A 20,875-nucleotide genomic window follows, 5' to 3' on the forward strand; every position below is an offset into this window, starting at 1 on the left:
ATGATTATTTTTTTAAAACTTTTTTTGAATACGTGTTCAAAAACATTCAAATACAGGTTGAAACGTTTTTTTGAACAATAAATCAAAACTTTAAAAAATGGCAACAGAAGAATAGCAAATATGTAAATGTTTGATACACTTTTGCATGCATGTAACACAATTCATACTCTCATTGGGCAAAGCATATTATTATTTTTAATGCAGTGCATAATCACCCTAATTGGCCTTTTGAGGTCCAATGTCCTCTAGTTGGTTTAATTTTTATTTGACACGACTCTTTGCTTATAACCACATGTCCAACACCAATACAGTAGATGATGGTATCCAACACCAAGGAAAGTTGTGAGGCCTAAGCCCAATACTTCTGTCCTTTGGTTATGTTAATCGAACTCGTCTCCACAATCCACACATCACTATTGCCCCCTAAAAAATATCGTTACTGTAATGCCTTTCCATGACTGATTTGTGACATTGATGGGCTCGCTTGTTCAGCATCAACACCAGCCAATCATGTAGAACTTTCGTAGTGAAAACAAATGTTGTATATTTTTGTTAGATAATGTTTTTTTACATAGCTACAGATGTCATATGTGCCTTTTGTTAATTAACATAATTTTTCTAGTGACCACATACAAAATTATGTTTGGTGCATTTATTCCAGGCAAAGTTAGTTTTTTCAAGAACAATGTAATGTTAGTTTTGTTTGTGCAAAAGAAATATTGGAGGTTACTGCAGATCATGGGAGCATGTTGGATCTGTTTTGTATGTCATCTGGCCATGAATTGCTTCTTTGTTTCTGCATAGCCCTAGTATGGCAATCTGTGTTATCAGGTTATCTATCATATTTCTTACCTCCGGCATATGAGATAATGTCCAAATGGTTTCAAGGCACAATAGATAGAAGGAAGATGACGGTATGCTAAAGTTAGAACCACTGTAGCAGAGTCATCAAACATGCCCGAACTCCATAGTAACTGCCAATATGGAGTTTGGGTCGAAAAACGGGTCTAGCAGATTCATCAAAGATGTCTGGACCTCCAAAAATTATGGAGCGCACTCCAAAACCTGGGTCGTAGGATCCATACTTGGAGGCTAGCATTACTAGGAAAAAGCCTACTAGTGGCGCATCAGTTGTGCCTACTAATGGCGCACTACTGGTGCGCCACTAGTATTTTTTACTAATGACGCACCACCGGTGCGCCATTAGTATCTGGTATAGACCATCATGCGCCATTAGTATGCCTCCCAGGGTGCCATATTTACCCACATGCTTTGGCATACTATTGGCGCACTGTAGGGTGATGCGCCATTAGTATCCTTTGACATACTAATGGCGCATTGTGTAGTGATGCGCCATTAGTATTCTTTGGCATACTAATGGCGCATTTTGAGGTGATGCGTCATTAGTATGAATATTATGTTTTATTTTTTTATTTTTCTGATTTTTGCACAGGTTATAAAATATATTATTGGACAGAATATAGACAGCAGCACACAGCAACAGCAGATTCATCGAATACAATAGAAGATTAGTCTCCGAATACAATTCATCATATTAGTCTCCGAATTCAAAAGACCGAACAAAGATAAAACATTACAAATCTCGAGACCGCGAGTAGCGAGTTTGTCTTTACATTACAAGTCGATATCGATCATCTAAACTACCATCACATAGAAGAGAGCTGCGGTCATCACAATGAGCATCATCGCGATGAAACTGGTCTTCATCCGGTTCCTCCAACGCTCCCTCCTCTCTCCCGCTAGATAGCGGACGTATCTAGATTCCGCCTCCGCCCTAGTGGTGTACCCTTTGTAACTGTTACCGCTGAAACGGTGAACCTGTCTCCGACACTCCTCCCAGTCGTCATAGACTCCGGGAACCTTACCCTTGTACACGACATACGACGGCATCTCTATGCACAAGCCAAACAACAGATAATACATAAGCAATATATAAGTATGCAACAAAAGGATCAGAAGAGAAAAGCAAGACATTAATAGCACGATTCATGGTCCTACTAATAAATAGCATCGATTACATCTAAGTTGAACGACTGTCCAAACCAAAGAGACATACAATTCATTAAAGTTTAATTACAACATGAGCCAATCAATGTTTCAGAACTACACATAGCATCACTACTTTCGACTCGACTCATGGGACCGGAGCGTGGATGAAGCCGCCGTCTGTCGTGATGGTCATGAAATCGCGGGCGTTGTCAGCCTACATTTGTAGCGTTGTGTCTATCTCACTGTTGGACGGTTGATATCTGAGGTAGAACTGCCCCGAGGTATGAAGGACATCTTGATGGATGATTTCCGCTAACTCTGACTGGATACGAAAGAATTCTTGTCTAATGCCCGCGTCCTGGATTGCCGACAAGCTCGCGGCCCAATCTTTGAGATTATCTGGTAGCAGAAGGTGATGATGGTCCCGTACGATCGCCCACATGTGATCGAGGGCGTAGTAGGCATCCTTCTGACCGCCAGGCGGCTGCTTGACGCAGCAGAACTTAGTATTGTGGGCGAACACGTGCCTGCCGTACCTACGAACTGGCCTGGTGAAGGTGCCTCCAGATTTGGCGTAGCCGGGGAGAACATCATCAAGAACTTTCTTGATATTTGTGTAGTCTATCTTGGAGTCACGGTTCGGGTCGAAATATGTGGCCATGGAATATTTCGGGCTTAAGAGGATGAGTGTGCAATGTGTGTCACTGCACAGAACACAGAATGTTAGAAAAAAGAAAGAACGATCGAAATCTAAGAAATCATTTGTTTCAGGGCGGTTAAGGGATGACTTACTCGGGAAAGTAAGACACGAGGAAGTTATCCTTATCTGGGTTTGCCAGAATGACGCCTTCGAGGTGTGAACTCGCGACTTGGTGGTCCCCAGCGCTGCCCAAGAGCTTGGCACGCATGTAGAAGGGGTCGACTATCACGATGTCCGGGGTCTTGTCTCTAATGATCCGCATCTTCATACTCAGCGAAAACAGCCGAACGAAGGTGTAGTGCAGCGAATGAAGGTTAAACATAGCAAAGATGTCATCAAACCGTAGGACGATCGTACCCCTGATGGCGCCATCCACAAAGCCCTTGCCCTCTGGCACCTTGGCCACGAAAACCGGGTATGCCACATCATTCTCTCTGAGACGCCGCTTCTCCAAAGAAAGAACACTGTCATGCAGACTCCGCATAGCACCGGTTGCAGCATTGAGCATATTTGTCGGTACCATCGCCCTACCCGCCACATGCACCCTCCTCGAGATATCCTTAGGTGAAGGTGGCCCGTCCTGAGCACGGATCGTACTCGGTGCCGGCTGGCTCGCACCGGCGCCCTTTTTAGCCTTTCGTTTCCGTCCCTTCTTCTTGATCTACTGTAATGGGACCGAGTTCTGCTCACAGACCACCTTCTTGAGCGTGTTGGGGCTGATAATATTTCGCACCTCAGCTATTTGAGGCTCGGTGAAGGCGGCAACTGGAGGTGTCTCCTGAGAACTGAACGCCAGACGACGCCTGTTGCAGTTGGGTTTCTCCGCCGTACCAGCTAGATCGCGGTCGTCTTGGTTGGGTTCTTGAGAAGGAGGCCCGCAGAACTCGTCACCGTACCCATGTTCGGCAAAGTACTTATCGACGTTGGTAAATGTACCGTCGTCGTTGTCGTCGTCGTCCGGATCCTGTGCCATATGCATGTCCAGATCCTGTGCCATAGGGATGTCCGGCATGTCCGGTAGCGTTGCGGCATTCTTGCCATGGCTTGGCGCCGACACGACTGGCGGTCTTGTCTGTGGGGTGGTGTCCCCCGCCCCCAAACGAATCTGGCTCTTCGGCCAAAGCAGGGGCCAGCTTACGCAGGCACTGAGGGTCATCTCATCTTCTTCATCGGCCCCAGCGGGTCGAATCGGAGGTAACAACTCGTCGCAGCCTGGCAGCACCCGAACCACTTCAACCCTATACACTGTGGGTGGCATCGGATTACCGTGGAACACGGGGTTTCCCGGTTGAACGATTCTGCCCTTGGCGACATCGACCAACTCGCCGCCCACGAAGTGCAGGAGAGTGCAAGGAACATCGGCGGCACCCTGCGAAAACATGTAGGGCGTCAGGGATGCCCAGTCAAAGGCAAGGAGATGAAGTCGTCAGCCGAGAGGCTTAGTTACCGTGATGTCGTCGAGCTCGGCTAATGTCGAGGCACCGCCAACGGCGGGCGTGCAACTGACGGAGGGGCCGCTTGCTGGCGAGGTGCCGGCCGGCGTACACCCGGGTGCATTAAGCTCCAATGCCTGTGCCAGCGCCGGAGACACGAATATCGCCTCCGCCGGAGACACCAATGGTGCCGCCTGCGCGTTGTGCGAGTTGCTGGCCGTGAAGCTGGGAACCGGGGGAGGCCCCTGTTGGCCGCCCGCAATCCACATCGTCAGTCGATGAATCAACGTAGGCACCATGGCGTTGAGCGTCGTTCCCAGTTGTTGTTGCACTTGCTCTTGGACAATCTCCGGAATCCACGCCACTTGTGCCTTGAGTGCTTCAACCTCGCGCGACTGGCTTTCCGAGCTGGTCTTTTTCTCCTTTCGCCCACCAGCGGTATAGTATGACGACCATTTTGTGGACAAGCCTTTGCCGGCCACACGACCAGCTGACGTCGGCTTATTGAGCTTATCCTTGTTTTTCATTACGTTCAACGCCCTATTTAAAGGGGTGTCGAAAGGGGAGCTCTGAGACGACCCCGCGCTACTGCTTTCATTGTCTTGCGGAAGGAACGTGAACCATTTAGAAATATTGGGGATTAATTAGAATGCAACCATATGGAGCTAATTACGCGGGGGATGTATTCCTTACCAGAACAAGCTCAAGCGCCCTGGTCTTCGAATCCGTGGTAAGCTCCTTTGTTACCGGGTCCTCCTTGTACCGGGCCCTGAGAAAGTTCCTGGTCTGCTTGTCACGGTATTTCTCGAAGCGGGGCGGTAGGCCTTGCTCGGCACGCTCCGCGTCCTCCTTGTCCCATATAGGCTCCGCCACTTTGTAACCGCCAGGACCGAGTTGGTGGACCCCTAAGTTCAACTTCCGCATTTCTTTCCCCCACTTACTTGATTCGGAGGTTGCGTTGCTCTCGCACTTGATCTTGAACTCCTTGTAGTCATCTTCGCTCATCAAAGGATATTTCGCCTTGATCTTCTCATAACTATCACCTTTTTCAATCATTGCCTTCACCGTGCTTTTCCAAGTAGACAGGGCCGTGCTCATCCTCATGAGGGCGGCACCGTTCACTTTATTCCCTGAGAGGCGTGTGTTTGCAAACTCAGCGGGGAACTTGTATCGTTCGTGCAGCTTCATGAAGAGGAGGATGCGCAAATTCCCTCGGTCCTTATGCCTTAGGTTCTCGGTGTTGATCGAGACGGTGCTCCGGAGAATGCACCCGAGCTGAACCGAGTACCCCTTGACTACGTGTTTGGGCACCGTCGGATGCCCGTCGGAGTTCACTTCAGTAAATTCCTCCCTGACGGTGTCGAGCACGCTCAGGCGCCGGTCCTTCCATTGCCTCTTCGGTTGGCTGTCATCTGTGTGTGCGCCGCCATCATCAGTGGTGGCATCCGCGGCGCCATCATCAGTGGTGTCATCCCCAACACCACTAGGGGTTGTGTAGTCAGGATCGGTGTCTTCCGCGACGTCCTCATAGCGGTGAGGTTCTTCCTCCAACTCTTAGGACAACTCCCAGAATTGCTTGCCGCCCGAACCACCGGCCTCATCTTTGTGGGCCATGTTTCGCTCTAAATAGGAAAAAAGTTTGGTCAAAAAGTTGGTTATTGTCAAGGAACAAGATCATGGTCTCATCATTTAGGGTTTTTCGACACCGAGGCATCCTAAAAGCTAAGCTTTTATCATTTAGGGTTTGTCGACGCCGAGGCACCCTAAAAGCCTAAGCGTACATCATTTAGGTTCTCATCGACACCGAGGCACCCTATAGAAGCCAAGTTAAGTTTTCATCATTTAGGATTTATCGATGCCAAGGCACCCTAGGTTGGGCCTAATCAGTTGGCACTAATCACTTGGCTCTATTGCCACCTATGTTGGGTTTATCATCTAGGGTTTATTGATGCTAAGGAGAATTCTAAGTTGGGCCTAATCACTTGGCTCTATTGCCACCTATGGTTTAATGCAGCAAGAATGGCGGGGCATTTGATCCTACTTAACTAAGTACTAAGATACCCCGGCCCATGCATTAGTCGCAAGTACCCCATATGTCCTATTTTTAGCAAAGTCATGCTAAAATTCATGGAAAATTTCAGCATGACCTTTGCTGAAAATAGGACATATGGAGTACTCGAATTTGCCAGAACGGAAGTTAATCGACATTCCGACAAACTCAAGGGCCTCTCGGGGTACCTGCAAATTCATCACGACACAATGGTCGGAGACAAAACCCAGCAACTTTACAAGTCTTTCACAGATTTGTTTGCAAGTTCTGATATGTAATAAAGATGAGCCTCAAAGATGAGCCTCCAATGCTGATTTGTTTGCCTCAAGACAAGATGAACCTCCAATGCAACAAGTAATCCAATGCAACAGGGTTAAGCACCAGAATCTTGAGTTTAATTTGATTAAGCTGCATTGTCTTGAGGCCTGGCTTACTTGTCTTTGTCTGTCAGCTAGCTCATGCATGCATGGGCATCTAACTCACTGGTATCAGATCTGGTTATTAACAGAACAACAGGAGAAAAAAGACAAAAATCATATAGAAGCACATATGAGAACATAGTCAAGTCAAGCATTGTGACAGGTTCTCAACATGAACATGAACATGAAGGAAATATGCCCTAGAGGCAATAATAAAGTTATTATTTATTTCCTTATTTCATGATAAATGTTTATTATTCATGCTAGAATTGTATTAATCGGAAACATAAGATGTTAGTAGCAATGATGCGGATTGGATCCGTGATCTGAGGTTTATCCTCATTGTTGCACAGAAGAATTATGTCCTTGATGCACCGCTAGGTGACGGACCTATTGCAGGAGCCGATGCAGACGTTATGAACGTTTGGCTAGCTCAATATGATGACTACTTGATAGTTTAGTGCACCATGCTTAATGGCTTAGAATCGGGACTTCAAAGACATTTTGAACGTCATGGAGCATATGAGATGTTCTAGGAGTTGAAGTTAATATTTCAAGCAAATACCCGAGTTGAAAGATATGTAGTCTCCAACAAGTTCTATAGCTAAAAGATGGAGGAGAATCGCTCAACTAGTGAGCATGTGCCCAGATTGTCTGAGTACAACAATCGCTTGAATCAAGTGGGAGTTAATCTTCCAGATAAGATAGTGATTGCCAGAATTCTCTAGTCACCAACACCAAGTTAGTAGAACTTCGTGATGAACTATAATATGCAAGGGATAACGGAAACAACTCCCAAGCTCTTCGTAATGCGGAAATTGACGAAGGTAGAAATCGAGAAAAACATCAAGTGTTGATGGTAGACAAGACCACTAGTTTCAAGAAAAGGGCAGAGGGAAGAAGGGGAACTTCAAGAAGAACAGCAAGCAAGTTGCTGCTCAAGTGAAGAAGCCCAAGTCTGGTCCTAAGCCTGAGACTAAGTGTTTCTACTGCAAAGGGACTGGTCACTGGAAGCGGAACTACCCCAAGTGATTGGCAGATAAGAAGGATGGCAAAGTGAACATAAGTATATTTGATATACATGTTATTGATGTGTACTTTACTAGTGTTTATAGCAACCCCTCGGTATTTGATACTAGTTCAGTTGCTAAGATTAGTAACTCGAAACGGGATTTGCAGAATAAACAGAGACTAGTCAAGGGTAAAGTGACGATGTGTGTTGGAAGTGGTTCCAAGATTGATATGATCATCATCGCACACTCTCTATACTTTCGGGATTAGTGTTGAACCTGAATAAGTGTTATTTGATGTTTGCGTTGAGCATGAATATGATTTGATCATGTTTATTGTAATACGGTTATTCATTTAAGTAAGAGAATAAATTGTTGTTCTGTTTACATGAATAAAACCTTATATGGTTACACACCCAATGAAAATAGTTCGTTGGATCTCGATCGTAATGATACACATAATCATAATATTGAAACCAAAAAATGCAAAGTTAATAATGATAGTGCAACTTATTTGTAGCACTGCCGTTTAGGTCATATTGGTGTAAAGCGCATGAAAAAACTCCATGCTGATGGGATTTTGGAATCACTTGATTATAAATCACTTGATGCTTGTGAACCATGCCTTTTGGGCAAGATGACTAAAACGCCGTTCTCCGAAACAATGAAGCAAGCAACAGATTTGTTGGAGATCATACATACTGATGTATGTGGTCCGGTGAATATTAAGGCTTGCAGCAGGTATCATTATTTTCTGACCTTCACAGATGATTTGAGCAGATATGGGGATATCTACTTGATGAAACATAAGTCTGAAACATTTGAACAGTTCAAAGAATTTCAGAGTGAAGTGGAAAATCATCGTGACAAGAAAATAAAGTTTCTACGATCTGATCGCGGAGACAAATATTTGAGTTACGAGTTTGGTCTTCAATTAAAACAATGTGGAATAGTTTCACAAACTCATGCCACATGGAACACCACAGCATAATGGTGTGTCCGAACGTCATAACCGTACTTTATTGGATATAGTGCAATCTATGATGTCTCTTACCGATCTACCACTATCGTTTTGGGGTTATGCATTAGAGATAGCTGCACTCACATTAAATAGGGCACCATCTAAATCCGTTGAGACGACACCGTGTGAACTATGGTTTGGCAAGAAACCTAAGCTGTCATTTCTTAAAGTTTGGGGTTGCGATGCTTATATGAAAAAGTTTCATCCTGATAAGCTCAAACTCAAATCGGAGAAGTGCGTCTTCATAGGATATCCAAAGGAAACTATTGGATACACCTTCTATCACAGATCCGAAGGCAAGACTTTTGTTGCTAAATTCGGAAACTTTCTGGAGAAGGAGTTTCTCTCGAAAGAAGTGAGTGGGAGGAAAGTAGAACTTGACGAGGTAACTGTACCTGCTCCCTTATTGGAAAGTAGTACATCACAGAAAACTGTTTCTGTGACACCTACACCAGTTAGTGAGGAAGCTAATGATGATGATCATGAAACTTCAGAGCAAGATACTACTGAACCTCGTAGATCAACCAGAGTAAGATCCGCGCCAGAGTGGTACGGTAATCCTTTTCTGGAAGTCATGCTACTAGATCATGATGAACCTACGAACTATGAGGAAGCGATGATGAGCCCAGATTCTGCAAAATGGTTTGAGGCCATGAAATCTGAGATATGATCCATGTATGAAAACAAAGTATGGACTTTGATGGATTTGCCCGATGATCGGCAAGCCATAGAAAATAAATGGATCTTCAAGAGGAAGACAGACGCTGATAGTAGTGTTACTATCTACAAAGCTAGAATTGTCGCAAAAGGTTTTCGACAAGTTCAAGGTGTTGACTACGATGAGAGTTTCTCACTCGTATCTATGCTTAAGTCTGTCCAAATCATGTTAGCAATTGCCGCGTTTTATGAAATCTGGCAAATGGATAAACAAAACTGCATTCCTTAATGGATTTACTAAAGAAGAGTTGTATACGATGCAACTAGAAGGTTTTGTCGATCCTAAAGGTGTTAACTAAATATGCAAGCTCCAGCGATCCATCTATGGACTGGTGCAAGAATCTCGGAGTTGGAATATACGCTTTGATAAGTTGATCAAAGCATATAGTTTTATACAGACTTGCGGTGAAGCCTGTATTTGCAAGAAAGTGAGTGGGAGCACTACAACATTTCTGATAAGTATATGTGAATGACATATTGTTGATCGGAAATAATGTAGAATTATTCTGCAAAGCATTAAGGAGTGTTTGAAAGGAGTTTTTCAAAGAAAGACTTTGGTGAAGCTACTTACATATTAAGCTTCAAGATCTATAGAGATAGATCAAGACGCTTGATAAGTTTTTTCAATGAGTACATACCTTGACAAGATTTTGAAGTAGTTCAAAATGGAGCAGTCAAAGAAAGAGTTCTTGCCTGTATTACAAGGTGTGAAGTTGAGTAAGACTCAAAGCCCGACCACGGTAGAAGATAGAAAGAGAATGAAAGTCATTCCCTATGCCTCAGCCATAGGTTCTATAAAGTATGCCATGCTGTATACCAGATCTATTGTATGCCCTACCACTGAGTTTGGCAAGGGAGTACAATAGTGATCTAGGAGTAGATCACTGGACAGCGGTCAGAATTATCCTTAGTGAAATAAGGATATGTTTCTCGATTATGGACGTGACAAAAAGGTTCGCCGTAAAGGGTTGCGTCGATGCAAGTTTTGACACTGATCTGGATGACTCTAAGTCTCGATCTAGATACATATTGAAAGTGGGAGCAATTAGCTAGAGTAGCTCCGTGCAGAGCATTGTAGACATAGAATTTTGCAAAATACATACGGATCTGAATTTGGCAGGCCCGTTGACTAAGATTCTCTCACAAGCAAAACATGATCACACCTTAGTACTCTTTGGGTGTTAATCACATAGCGATGTGAACTAGATTACTGAATCTAGTAAACCCTTTGGGTGTTAGTCACATGGCGATGTGAACTATGGGTGTTAATCACATGATGATGTGAACTATCGATGTTAATCACATGGTGATGTGATCTAGATTATTGACTCTAGTGCAAGTGGGAGACTGAAGGAAATATGCCCTAGAGGCAATAATAAAGTTATTATTTATTTCCTTATTTCATGATAAATGTTTATTATTCATGCTAGAATTGTATTAATCGGAAACATAATACATGTGTGAATACATAGACAAACATAGTGTCACTAGTATGCCTCTACTTGACTAGCTCGTTAATCAAAGATGGTTATGTTTCCTAACCATGAACAAAGTGTTGTTTGATTAACGAGGTCACATCATTAGTTGAATGATCTGACTGACATGACCCATTCCATTGGCTTAGCACCCGATCGTTTAGTATGTTGCTATTGCTTCCTTCATGACTTATACATGTTCCAATGACTATGAGATTATGCAACTCCCGTTTGCCGGAGGAATACTTTGGGTGCTACCAAACGTCACAACGTAACTGGGTGATTATAAAGGAGCATTACAGGTGTCTCCAAAGGTAGATGTTGGGTTGGCGTATTTCGAGATTAGGATTTGTCACTCCGATTGTCGGAGAGGTATCTCTGGGCCCTCTCGGTAATGCACATACATAAGCCTTGCAAGCTTTGCAACTAATGAGTTAGTTGCGAGATGATGTATTACGGAACGAGTAAAGAGACTTGCCGGTAATGAGATTGAACTAGGTATTGGATACCGACGATCGAATCTAAGGCAAGTAACATACCGATGACAAAGGAAACAACGTATGTTGTTATGCGGTCTGACCGATAAAGATCTTCGTAGAATATGTAGGAGCCAATATGGGCATCCAGGTCCCGCTATTGGTTATTGACCGGAAACGTGTCTCGGTCATGTCTACATTGTTCTCGAACCGTAGGGTCCGCACGCTTAAGGTTTCGATGACAGTTATATTATGAGTTTATGAGTTTTGATGTACCGAAGGAGTTCGGAGTCCCGGATGAGATCGGGGACATGACGAGGAGTCTCGAAATGGTCGAGACGTAAAGATCGATATATTGGACGACTATATTCGGACATCGGAAAGGTTCCGAGTGATTCGGGTATTTTTCGGAGTACCGGGTAGTTACGGGAGAAGTAATGGGCCTTGATGGGCTTTAGTGGGAAGAGGAAAAAGGCTGCTGCGCCCCCCCTCCCCTCTAGTCCGAATTGGACTAGGGAAAAGGGGGCCGGCCACCTTTCCTACTCCTCCACTTCCTTCTCCCTTCCTCCCCTCTTGATGGACTCCTACTAGGACTTGGAGTCCTAGTAGGACTCCCATCCTGGCCGCACCAATGGCCTTGGCCGGCCTCCTCCTCCTCCATCCTTTATATACTGAGGCAAGGGGCACCCCATAGACACACAAGTTGATCCTCGTGATCGTTCCTTAGCCGTGTGCGGTGCCCCCTTCCACCATATTCCACCTCGGTCATATCATAGCAGTGCTTAGGCGAAGCCCTGCGACGGTAGAACATCAAGATCGTCACCACGCCGTCGTGCTGACGGAACTCCTCCCCGAAGCTTTGCTGGATCGGAGCCCGGGGATCGTCATCGAGCTGTACGTGTGCTAAGAACTCGGAGGTGCCGGAGTAACGGTGCTTGGATCGGTCGGATCGGGAAGAAGACGTACAACTACTTCCTCTACGTTGTGTCAACGCTTCCGTTGCGATCTACAAGGGTACGTAGATCATACTCTCCCCTCGTTGCTATGCATCACATGATCTTGTGTGTGTGTAGGAATTTTTTTGAAATTACTACGAAACCCAACAGAACATGCATTGACAGTCATATCACCTGGGCTAGGAACCATGCCACTGCCCTAATTGAACCCTAAAATAAACATTTCTCTTTCCCCTCCCCCTCCTATCCCTCTGTCTCTCTTTCCCAGCTCCAACCCCAAACACAAATTAAACCCTATATTTACTTGTAATTAAGATTCAGCCCTGGATAATCAACATACTCATCTTGAACCCTATATTTACTTGTAATTAAGAGTCCATATCTCTTGACTAGAACCACACCAAACCCATCTTGTGTTATGTATCACACCAAACAGACCAGCAACTGAATACTGGGGCTTTAAGTTGCTTGCAGAGACTAGATAGCTCTACTCATTCTCAGGAGCCAGCACTACATACTTTATCCTATATTTTATTTTACTGGGATATAATAAAGAGCACAGTTTGCAATTAGTCTGTATCTAGTTGCAAACATGACTGGATCCAGTTTCAGTCCTACATGTCTCTTACCTTGCAGGACAGTGGTAGCAGCACACTGCTTGCAATGGTTAATGTCCAAAATAACTCATTTTCATCTATAAACCAGGGACAAATACATGATACAGTGCATTTTTCTTCAGTGTGTCCAGTGCATTTTTTCGTCTATAAACCATGGACAAATACATGTTTGCTAGGCACCAAGTACTCATTGCGTAATTTATGTAACAGTTTAGCGGCTTATTGCGTAGATGAAAAATAAGGACATGTTTTTTGGTAGTGCTATATAAGCAGAAAATTCTCTTTCAGGGCACACCAAAGATGAGAAATGCAACACATAGTGATAATTTGCTAGGGGCAGCAAGGATAGGTAAAAGATTAGGTAGGAAATGATACCAGGGAAGTGACGCGGAAAGAAGAGCCGCATGATGATTACAACGAATGCAATCCTGGCACCAACCTCTCCCCTGCAATTTTGATGTTTGATGATCACAAATTTGATTCAAATGTCTATATCTAATGATGTACAATTAAAGCAACAGAGGGATTTGACCTAAACCTAGCAAAAGAGAGAAGAAGAGGGCATGGTCGGGAGGGAGGAGAGGAGGAAGAGAGGAGAAGAGAGGCAGAGGGAGGAGGGTTACCTGACCACGATGAGGTGGTGGACGGAGCGGAGACGACGGAGGGCGGAGACGGCGAGCTTGGGGGAGGCGGGGATAGACGGCGGGGAGGTCGCGGGCCTCCTCTCCTGGTGGACGTGGGGCGGCTCCGAGGCTCCAAGTCTTCGGCGGCTCCAAGGCTCCAAATCTCTGGCGGGTTTCTAGGGTTTCGAGGGAGGCGGGGCTCGGGGGGGGGGAGGTGGCGCTCGAGGGGGAGGAAGGGGAGAGGGAGGCAGAGGGGGCGCGTGGGCGGCTACGGCGCAGTGGGTCGGGGCAGCGGCGGCGGCGGCGCGGTGGAGGGAGGGACGAGGGAGGGAGCGGCGCAGTGGAGGGAGATCCGAAGTGTCTGGCGAGAGGGAGGGACGAGGGAGGGACGAAGTGTATGGATGGGGGAAGATTACTAATGGCGCACCCCCTGGAGGTGTGCCATTAGAATGTTTTTTTCATAGCAATGGCGCACTAGCGGGACCGTGCGCCATAAGTATTCTTTCTTTTAGATAGCAATGGCGCACCAGCGGGACCGTGCGTCATAAGTATTCTTTTTTTAGATAGCAATGACGCACCAGCCAGCCGTGCGCCATAAGTAAGATTTTTTATTATTATTTTGTTGCATCTAATAAATTTTTAGAATATGAATATGAAACAGTAATAAATTTTTATAAAAACAGTAATGATTTTTAAAAAAATATCATCAGATTTGTTATTTGAAAATATTTATGAATATAAAAAGATATCATCAAATTTGTTATTTGAAAATATAATCAAATTTGTTTTTTGAAAATATAATCAAATTTGTTTTTTTTGGATTTTTAGTTGCATTCATTTGTGACGGTGAAGCGGGGGAGGGTGCGGGGGTCGTCGGCGGTGGTGGAGCGGGGGAGGGTGCGGGGGGTGCTCGGCGGCGAGGGGGATCTGGCGAGGGGGGATAGCGATCGAGATGGAGGGGGATCGATATCGAGTGTCCTCATGAATATTCAATATTTTTTCATGAATTCAAAAAGTGCCCATGAAATTTAAAAATATTCATGATAGTTCAAAAAGTGCCCATGAAATACAATCGAGAAATGAATACTACAATTTAAATACAATCGATCCTAGCTAGCTAGCTATCTGTTCGCAATCTTCTTGCCCTTCTTTTTCGCAAATGGAGTTCTTCTGTGGAACGGACGTCCTTTAGGTAGGGTGGTCCTGCTTCAATTAGCATACTCATGTGAATGTACTTCCTCTTCATGCACAACCAGGGGGAAGGTTGTACATGCACACAAACACAGGCCAGGTGCTATGTGTGCTTCTCTGGCTGCCAAACGGATTGACTCCATCAGTGCTCGCGCCCAGCACGATGTTCCTTGGATCGTTCCCAAATTCTGGGTCTTCGAAGTTCAACGCTTGCCACTGACTCGCATCCTTAGGGTGACTCAGCATCTTGTCTTTTTTATTTATCTCCGGATCATTTCCGTCATCTTCCCGCTTCTTCTCCTCCCTATCCGCGTGCCAACATAGGAGCTTTGCTACCTTAGGGTCCGCGAAATACCGCTGCAGACGAGGAGTGATCGGAAAGTGCCACACCACTTTTCGAGGAGTTTTCTTTCTCTTCTTGTATCGAGTGACGCCGCACACCGGACATATGGTAGACTCCACGTGCTCGTCCCGATAAATGATGCAATTGTTCATGCACACATGGTATTTCATGTGCGGTAAATCCAGAGGACACACGATTTTCTTCGCCTCCTCGAAACTGGTAGGGCACTTGTTCCCCTTGGGAAGACGTTCGTGCCAGAATGACATGTTCTCGTCGAAGCATGCGTCGGTCATTTTATGTTTTACCTTCATCTCCAGAGCCATGAGCGTTACTTTCAGGCGGGTATCCTCGGGTCTGCATCCTTCATACAATGGAGTAACCGCGTCTATCTCTAGTTGATCCAGCTTGGCTTTCTCTTGGGCGGCAGCTCTTGCGTTATTCGTCTGCTTGAGAAGCAGCTCTTGAATATGAGGGTCCTGCACCCAGCCTCCATCGTCGTCTGCTCCGGCATCTTCATCTTCATGATCATGCCCTTCGTCTTGATCTTCTTCATCATCATGTCCGGCATCTTCTACATGATGACTGTGTACAGCATCACCGTCGTGATCATGTCCTGGAGATTCTTCGTCTTCTCGCCCGCCCGAGCCGCGGTGGTTGTCTTGCTGCCCTTCGTCATTTCTTGCCTCCCCCATGGACGACTTCATAGTCATCTTCATCACCTTGTCACTGATAGCCATCCATGAAACCACGCAAGAGCAGGTGGTCCCGCACCTGCCCAAAATCCGGATCCGCAATAAGGCTCTTCAGCTTGCATCTTTGACACGGACATCTTATCTCTGTCTCGTTCTTTTGAAGCATCTCGGCCTTCGCGGAGCTCAAAAACCTATTCACGATGCCTTCGGTCATCGTGCGGACCATGGTCGCCTGCGGGGTAGAGCAAAACGATATTTTAAAACCAAGAAAAAATTTGGCATTACTTTCCCTAAAAATAGGACCAAAAAGAATGTATAGTGCCAAAATTCTCGCCGAAACGGAAATGAATCAACATTCCGGCAAAATATTGGCAACTATCGCATTTCAAATACCGGTACCTGCAAAGACAAACATATATGCAACACCACAAACATACATAGATCTAGTTAGGCCATAAAAAGTGCATGTGCACGTTGTTGGAGCGAGCTAGGGAGAAAAAAAGTAGATCTACAACATAAAGATAGCTTTCCCCTTACTTATCTATCAAAAAAGGTAATTTAACCACTTAATTTTGATGAATCTATGGTGCAATGAGGTGAGTAGGAGGAGGCAGCCGACAAGCTTGGAGAAGGAGGTGGAGGGAATGAAGTGGGGAAAGTGAGTGTGTAGGTGTGGCTGTCCAAAATATCTAGCTGGTCCCAGGTTACTAATGGCGCACCACCAACCCATGCGCCATTAGTAACCCAACATACTAATGGCGCACCTGCTGGCCGTGCGCCATTAGTAGTTTTGCAAAAAAATAAAAAATAATATATATACTAATGGCGCACCGTTGCGTAGTGCGTCATTACTAGTTTAAACTAGTAATGGCGCACTATGCCACGGTGCGCCATTAGTAGTTTTGCAAAAGAAAAGAATAAAAAAAATACAGTAGTGGCGCACTGTGTGGCTGGTGCGCCATTACTAGTTAGAACTACTAATGACGCACTTTGCCTGGATGCGCCATTAGTATATTTGGAAAAATGAAAAAAAAAATATTACTAGTGGCGCATCGTGTGTCTGGTGCGACATTAGTGTCTTCCACACTAATGGCGCATCAGCACATGGTGCGCCATTAGTATATAGTAGTGGCGCACCACTTGTCTGGTGCGTCATTAGTGTCAATTTCATCTATAGCCCTTTTCCTAATAGTGTAGGGAGTGTATACGGAGCACATTCCATATCCAACCATTTGCGCAAGAGAAAGTTTCGACCATTCTCTTCATGTCCCTGCCAATGGGGCAAATGCTATAGCAATCCCGTAACCGTCGTTCCTATCTGGAAACTTGCTCATTAACAGTCGTCGCCTTGTGTCCCCCATGCTCACGCCCATTTTTTTCCTGCATGATCTTTCCTGCCGGAGCGTGCCCTTTCCCAACTCTATTTACCTTTGGAGTGTGCTGCTTGCGGCTATATAAGGCGTATGCCTTATTGGTAACCATCACACTCACCCATGCATCTTCCTCTTCGCCACCTATCTTACTTCGCGCCCACCTCGTCTCTGCCATGTCGCACCAGGGCTCCCCTCATGGACCCTTCTCGGGCGAGACCAAAGAGGACCGTGCTGCCTCTGAGTATTGGAAAACTGTCCAGTGGTACTCTAAGGTTGAAGTCTTAGCTCTCCGTGAGGTCGAGTCGGCCATTGGAGATGAGCACCTCCCCGCTGCCCGCTGGTACCTCGACCGCGTGGAGGCCACTGCCATGGCCGAAATGAAATCAGCGGTTATGGAGGGCTACAAAGATGTGGCCTTTCTCCTCATCCAAGAATCCCATTGGTATATTGATCTCGTCATGGAAGAAGTCGAAGTAGCCAAAGACTCCTCCTCATATGAGGTCACTTCCATACCGCTGAAGCCGACGAAATAAAACCGGGTTTCAATTTGTCGTTTTAGGCCAATTTTAATTTCAATTTTTTGATGTTGAAAACAAGTCACACTAATAGAAATTGCAATGTCTATGTGATGTTGAATGCGATGTCAATGAAATTGAGTGTGTATGTGATGTTGAACGCAACATGAATGAAGTTACAATGTCTTTATGTGTTCATAAAACGTAAAGTTCGGGTTATGCTGAATCTGAGTTTGCGCACAGCCTCCGCAACCTACAAAGAATTATGTAGCGTGCTTCGTAACTGTTGGCAATTTCTAAGTCCTGTTTGATCCATGTTGTGCACCATTTTGCACAAGGCTGGTATGGGCAGTACTGCAATATAAATTTAATGAACCCTTATTCACTCCGGTGGGCCGAAAATGGCATATGTAGTGGGATGGCAAAGTTGCAATGGCATATTTCCAACTTCGGTTTTTTGTAGTGGCGTTTTTTTTTAATTCGTGAAAGTTGTAGTGGCATGAATCCAATTACTGTTATATACGCTTTTTTTGGGCAAACTCTTTTATTTATGCTGACTGCACTATTTGTCTACTTTTCGTTGCATAGAAGCTAAGTGCAACGGGTAGGTTACTTTCTTGTATATGTTATCGCCCTCTTAACAGAACTCTCACTTGCACATTTGCATTACAGTTTATGACCCGCACGCTGGACAACCCAACCTAACCCATTGCACAACCCCTTCAGAGGAAATATAATATGGTAGCAAACCAGACATCTTTATCCATCAGTATATACGCAGACAGAGTTATACAAGGTGCAACAATTCTAAACAAATTACACTATAAACTTCTTGCAACGCTACACTATATATATGTGTGTGTAATTTTGAAGTATGCAGAGATATATCATATCAAGATTCTTCGAGGGCAGATCATGCGCGCCGCTTCTTGCTCCATATTGCGCAACAACCCTTAATAACAGGACATGAGCTCTTGCTCAGTTGAGGTTGTTGTTGTTGTTGTTGTGGTCGTCGTGAAGGGAGTACTTGACATCAGGCTGCGCCCGGATGACGGCAGGGTTCTCTGAAAAAGGTGGAGAGAAATTAAAAAACGGTCAAAAAATAATAATTTGTGTGCCCTTTTTAAGGCACTAACAAGCACATGCACCAATGGAAAGAGGAGGTGATGATGGTAGCATATAGCTAAACTGGATTTGTTAATTTAACGACTAAGTTGGACGGCAAAAGTTTACTTCACTTGGATGACAGGAGTTGGACACCGAAAGTGAAGCAGCTAATTTTCCTCTCGGTAAAGGAAAATATACATACCGAAAGTTTGCTAAAACTATTTGCAGGGCTGTACCATACAGTATACATTTATAATGTCGGTCCTTGCTGATGTTGTGCACCTTTCTTGGCAATGGTGAAAAAATTAGCATATTAACCATGTGATGTGGTGTGAGTAGGTCTTGCATTGACCTCGGTATTGCCAACAGGTCTGACTAAAATTACCCACTTGTGTGATCTTAAAGAATACTGCATATACTGTGGGTTTGCCCTAGTTGACCATCAGCTGTGCATCATGCAATTAAAAAAAATCTCTTGTAGCTGTAGTTTTACTGCTACTTGCTAATTACAGGAATTCAGTTGACTGTGAGAGCAGAGCAGAGCAAAGCAGAGGAGAGGAGAAAGAGGGGAACTCACTCCTGAGGACGGCGACCTGCGCGGGGGTGAGCCTCGCGGCGAACCCGCTGATGGCGCTCTTGTAGCTGTAGACCAACGCCGCATCGGCCTTCTCCTTGCTTGAAGATTCAGTCGAAACAAGAGAAAGGATGGCGTCAAATCTCTAGGCCATTCGACGCCAAAGATGGGAAAAGAAACCAAGTGCTCCGTACATACCTGCCGACCGCGGCGATGAGGATGCCCATATGGTAGGCCGCGCTGTCGGCGGCGACGGCCGGGGGCTTCACCATCACGATGTACACGATGCAGCCGGAAGCGGGGCCTGGAGCGCGCTGCTGCTTCCCCCTCCCGGCGGCGGTGGCGCCCGTGGACGCTGCGGCGGTGACTGCGAGGACGGCGAATGCGACGGCGACCGCCACCGTGATGCGTGCGTGCCTCATCGTCGGCTTTCCGAGGGTTGAAGACGGCAGGCCGTGGTGTGGTGGCAGTGGGCGTGTTCGGGTTTTTCTTGGTTTGTGGCGGGAAGGATGCCATGGGAAGGTGCTTGCTTATATAACCGCGGCCGAGGGAAGGGTCTGCTCAGCTCACTCACCGACAGATATGATAGTTTAAAATTTAAAATAACTTCTAGTACCGCCATTACTTCGACGACACAGTTGGGCGCTAGCTTGTTACCTCTGCCTAACTTCAATCAAACCAAGATTCATTCCTGCGTAGAGATGAATTTATGTTTTAACACCGTTTGTTGGGTCCTGCTACGCGCATAGGCCGGGCATGCTCTGATCATCCTTTGCCTCCCGCGGCCAGACCTTGTCAGCAGTGTTCGGCGGGCCTCCGCCCGATTATTGATCGCCGCACGATCCATTTTTACATGGAATGGGGTTCAGGTTCGGCAGAGGTCCCCTGCTTGCCCAAATCGCAGCACATGCCCTTGCCCCTGCTGCGAGAGGATTAAGTCTCGTCTTCCTTTGCTGAATGCCTGCCAATTAGAACCAAAATTTATTTGCTTAATGAAGGCCATGAGATGTTCACAATGTGATCCCTCGCTCCTATAGTAGTATAATAGGATGAGAAGCAGAGAGATTTTTAGATGGCCATTATAAGATACCTTTGGTACCGAGCTGTTCTGATGGTTGGCTTGTTGGGAACTGTTTCTTATAAGAAACAGGGTTCTATAATTGACCCAGTTGATCGAGTTTGGTACTTGGTAGGACTCCTAGCAGCCCTTAATCATGCATTTTTAACATATATAAACATAGCAGTCAGGCATAGAACATACATACCCCTTAGGTCCAACAGGTTTTACAGTACAGAAAATAGTGAGCACAACCACAAGAGACTTGTCATATGGAAGTAGACTTCATGTTTCTATAATAGCATTTCCAACAGTCGCGCTATATAAGCGCCGCACTGAAAAATCAGTGTTTTTTTACGTGCGCTACCGCTCCGGGCGCTCCAGCGGAGGCGCACAAACCGTGCGCACGGCATATCTAGTTCAGCGCGCGGACCGAAACGCCATCGCACGTCGCTTATTTGCTGCGCCCGCTCCCGCGTGCTGGACTCTCGAGCGCTCGCTCGCAACTCCACCTAC

The 20,875-nt window shown here is 45.6% G+C and overlaps 1 protein-coding gene across 1 annotated transcript; it reads right to left on the reverse strand.

Annotated features, from left to right (window-relative positions):
* Positions 1-18,323: 18,323 nt before the first annotated feature.
* On the reverse strand, positions 18,324-19,821 carry LOC125512701 (subtilisin-like protease SBT1.4). The gene is made up of 3 exons (XM_048677799.2): positions 19,501-19,821; positions 19,306-19,403; positions 18,324-18,685 (listed from the first exon to the last, which is right to left on the reverse strand). The coding sequence occupies exons 1-3, from the start codon at positions 19,722-19,724 to the stop codon at positions 18,600-18,602; spliced, it is 408 nt and encodes a 135-aa protein (XP_048533756.2). The 5' UTR covers positions 19,725-19,821; the 3' UTR covers positions 18,324-18,599.
* Positions 19,822-20,875: the final 1,054 nt, after the last annotated feature.

This window comes from Triticum urartu, chromosome 6A, assembly GCF_056163025.1.
Source record: "Triticum urartu cultivar PI428250 chromosome 6A, HENAU_Tu73, whole genome shotgun sequence".
Lineage (NCBI taxonomy): Eukaryota > Viridiplantae > Streptophyta > Magnoliopsida > Poales > Poaceae > Triticum > Triticum urartu.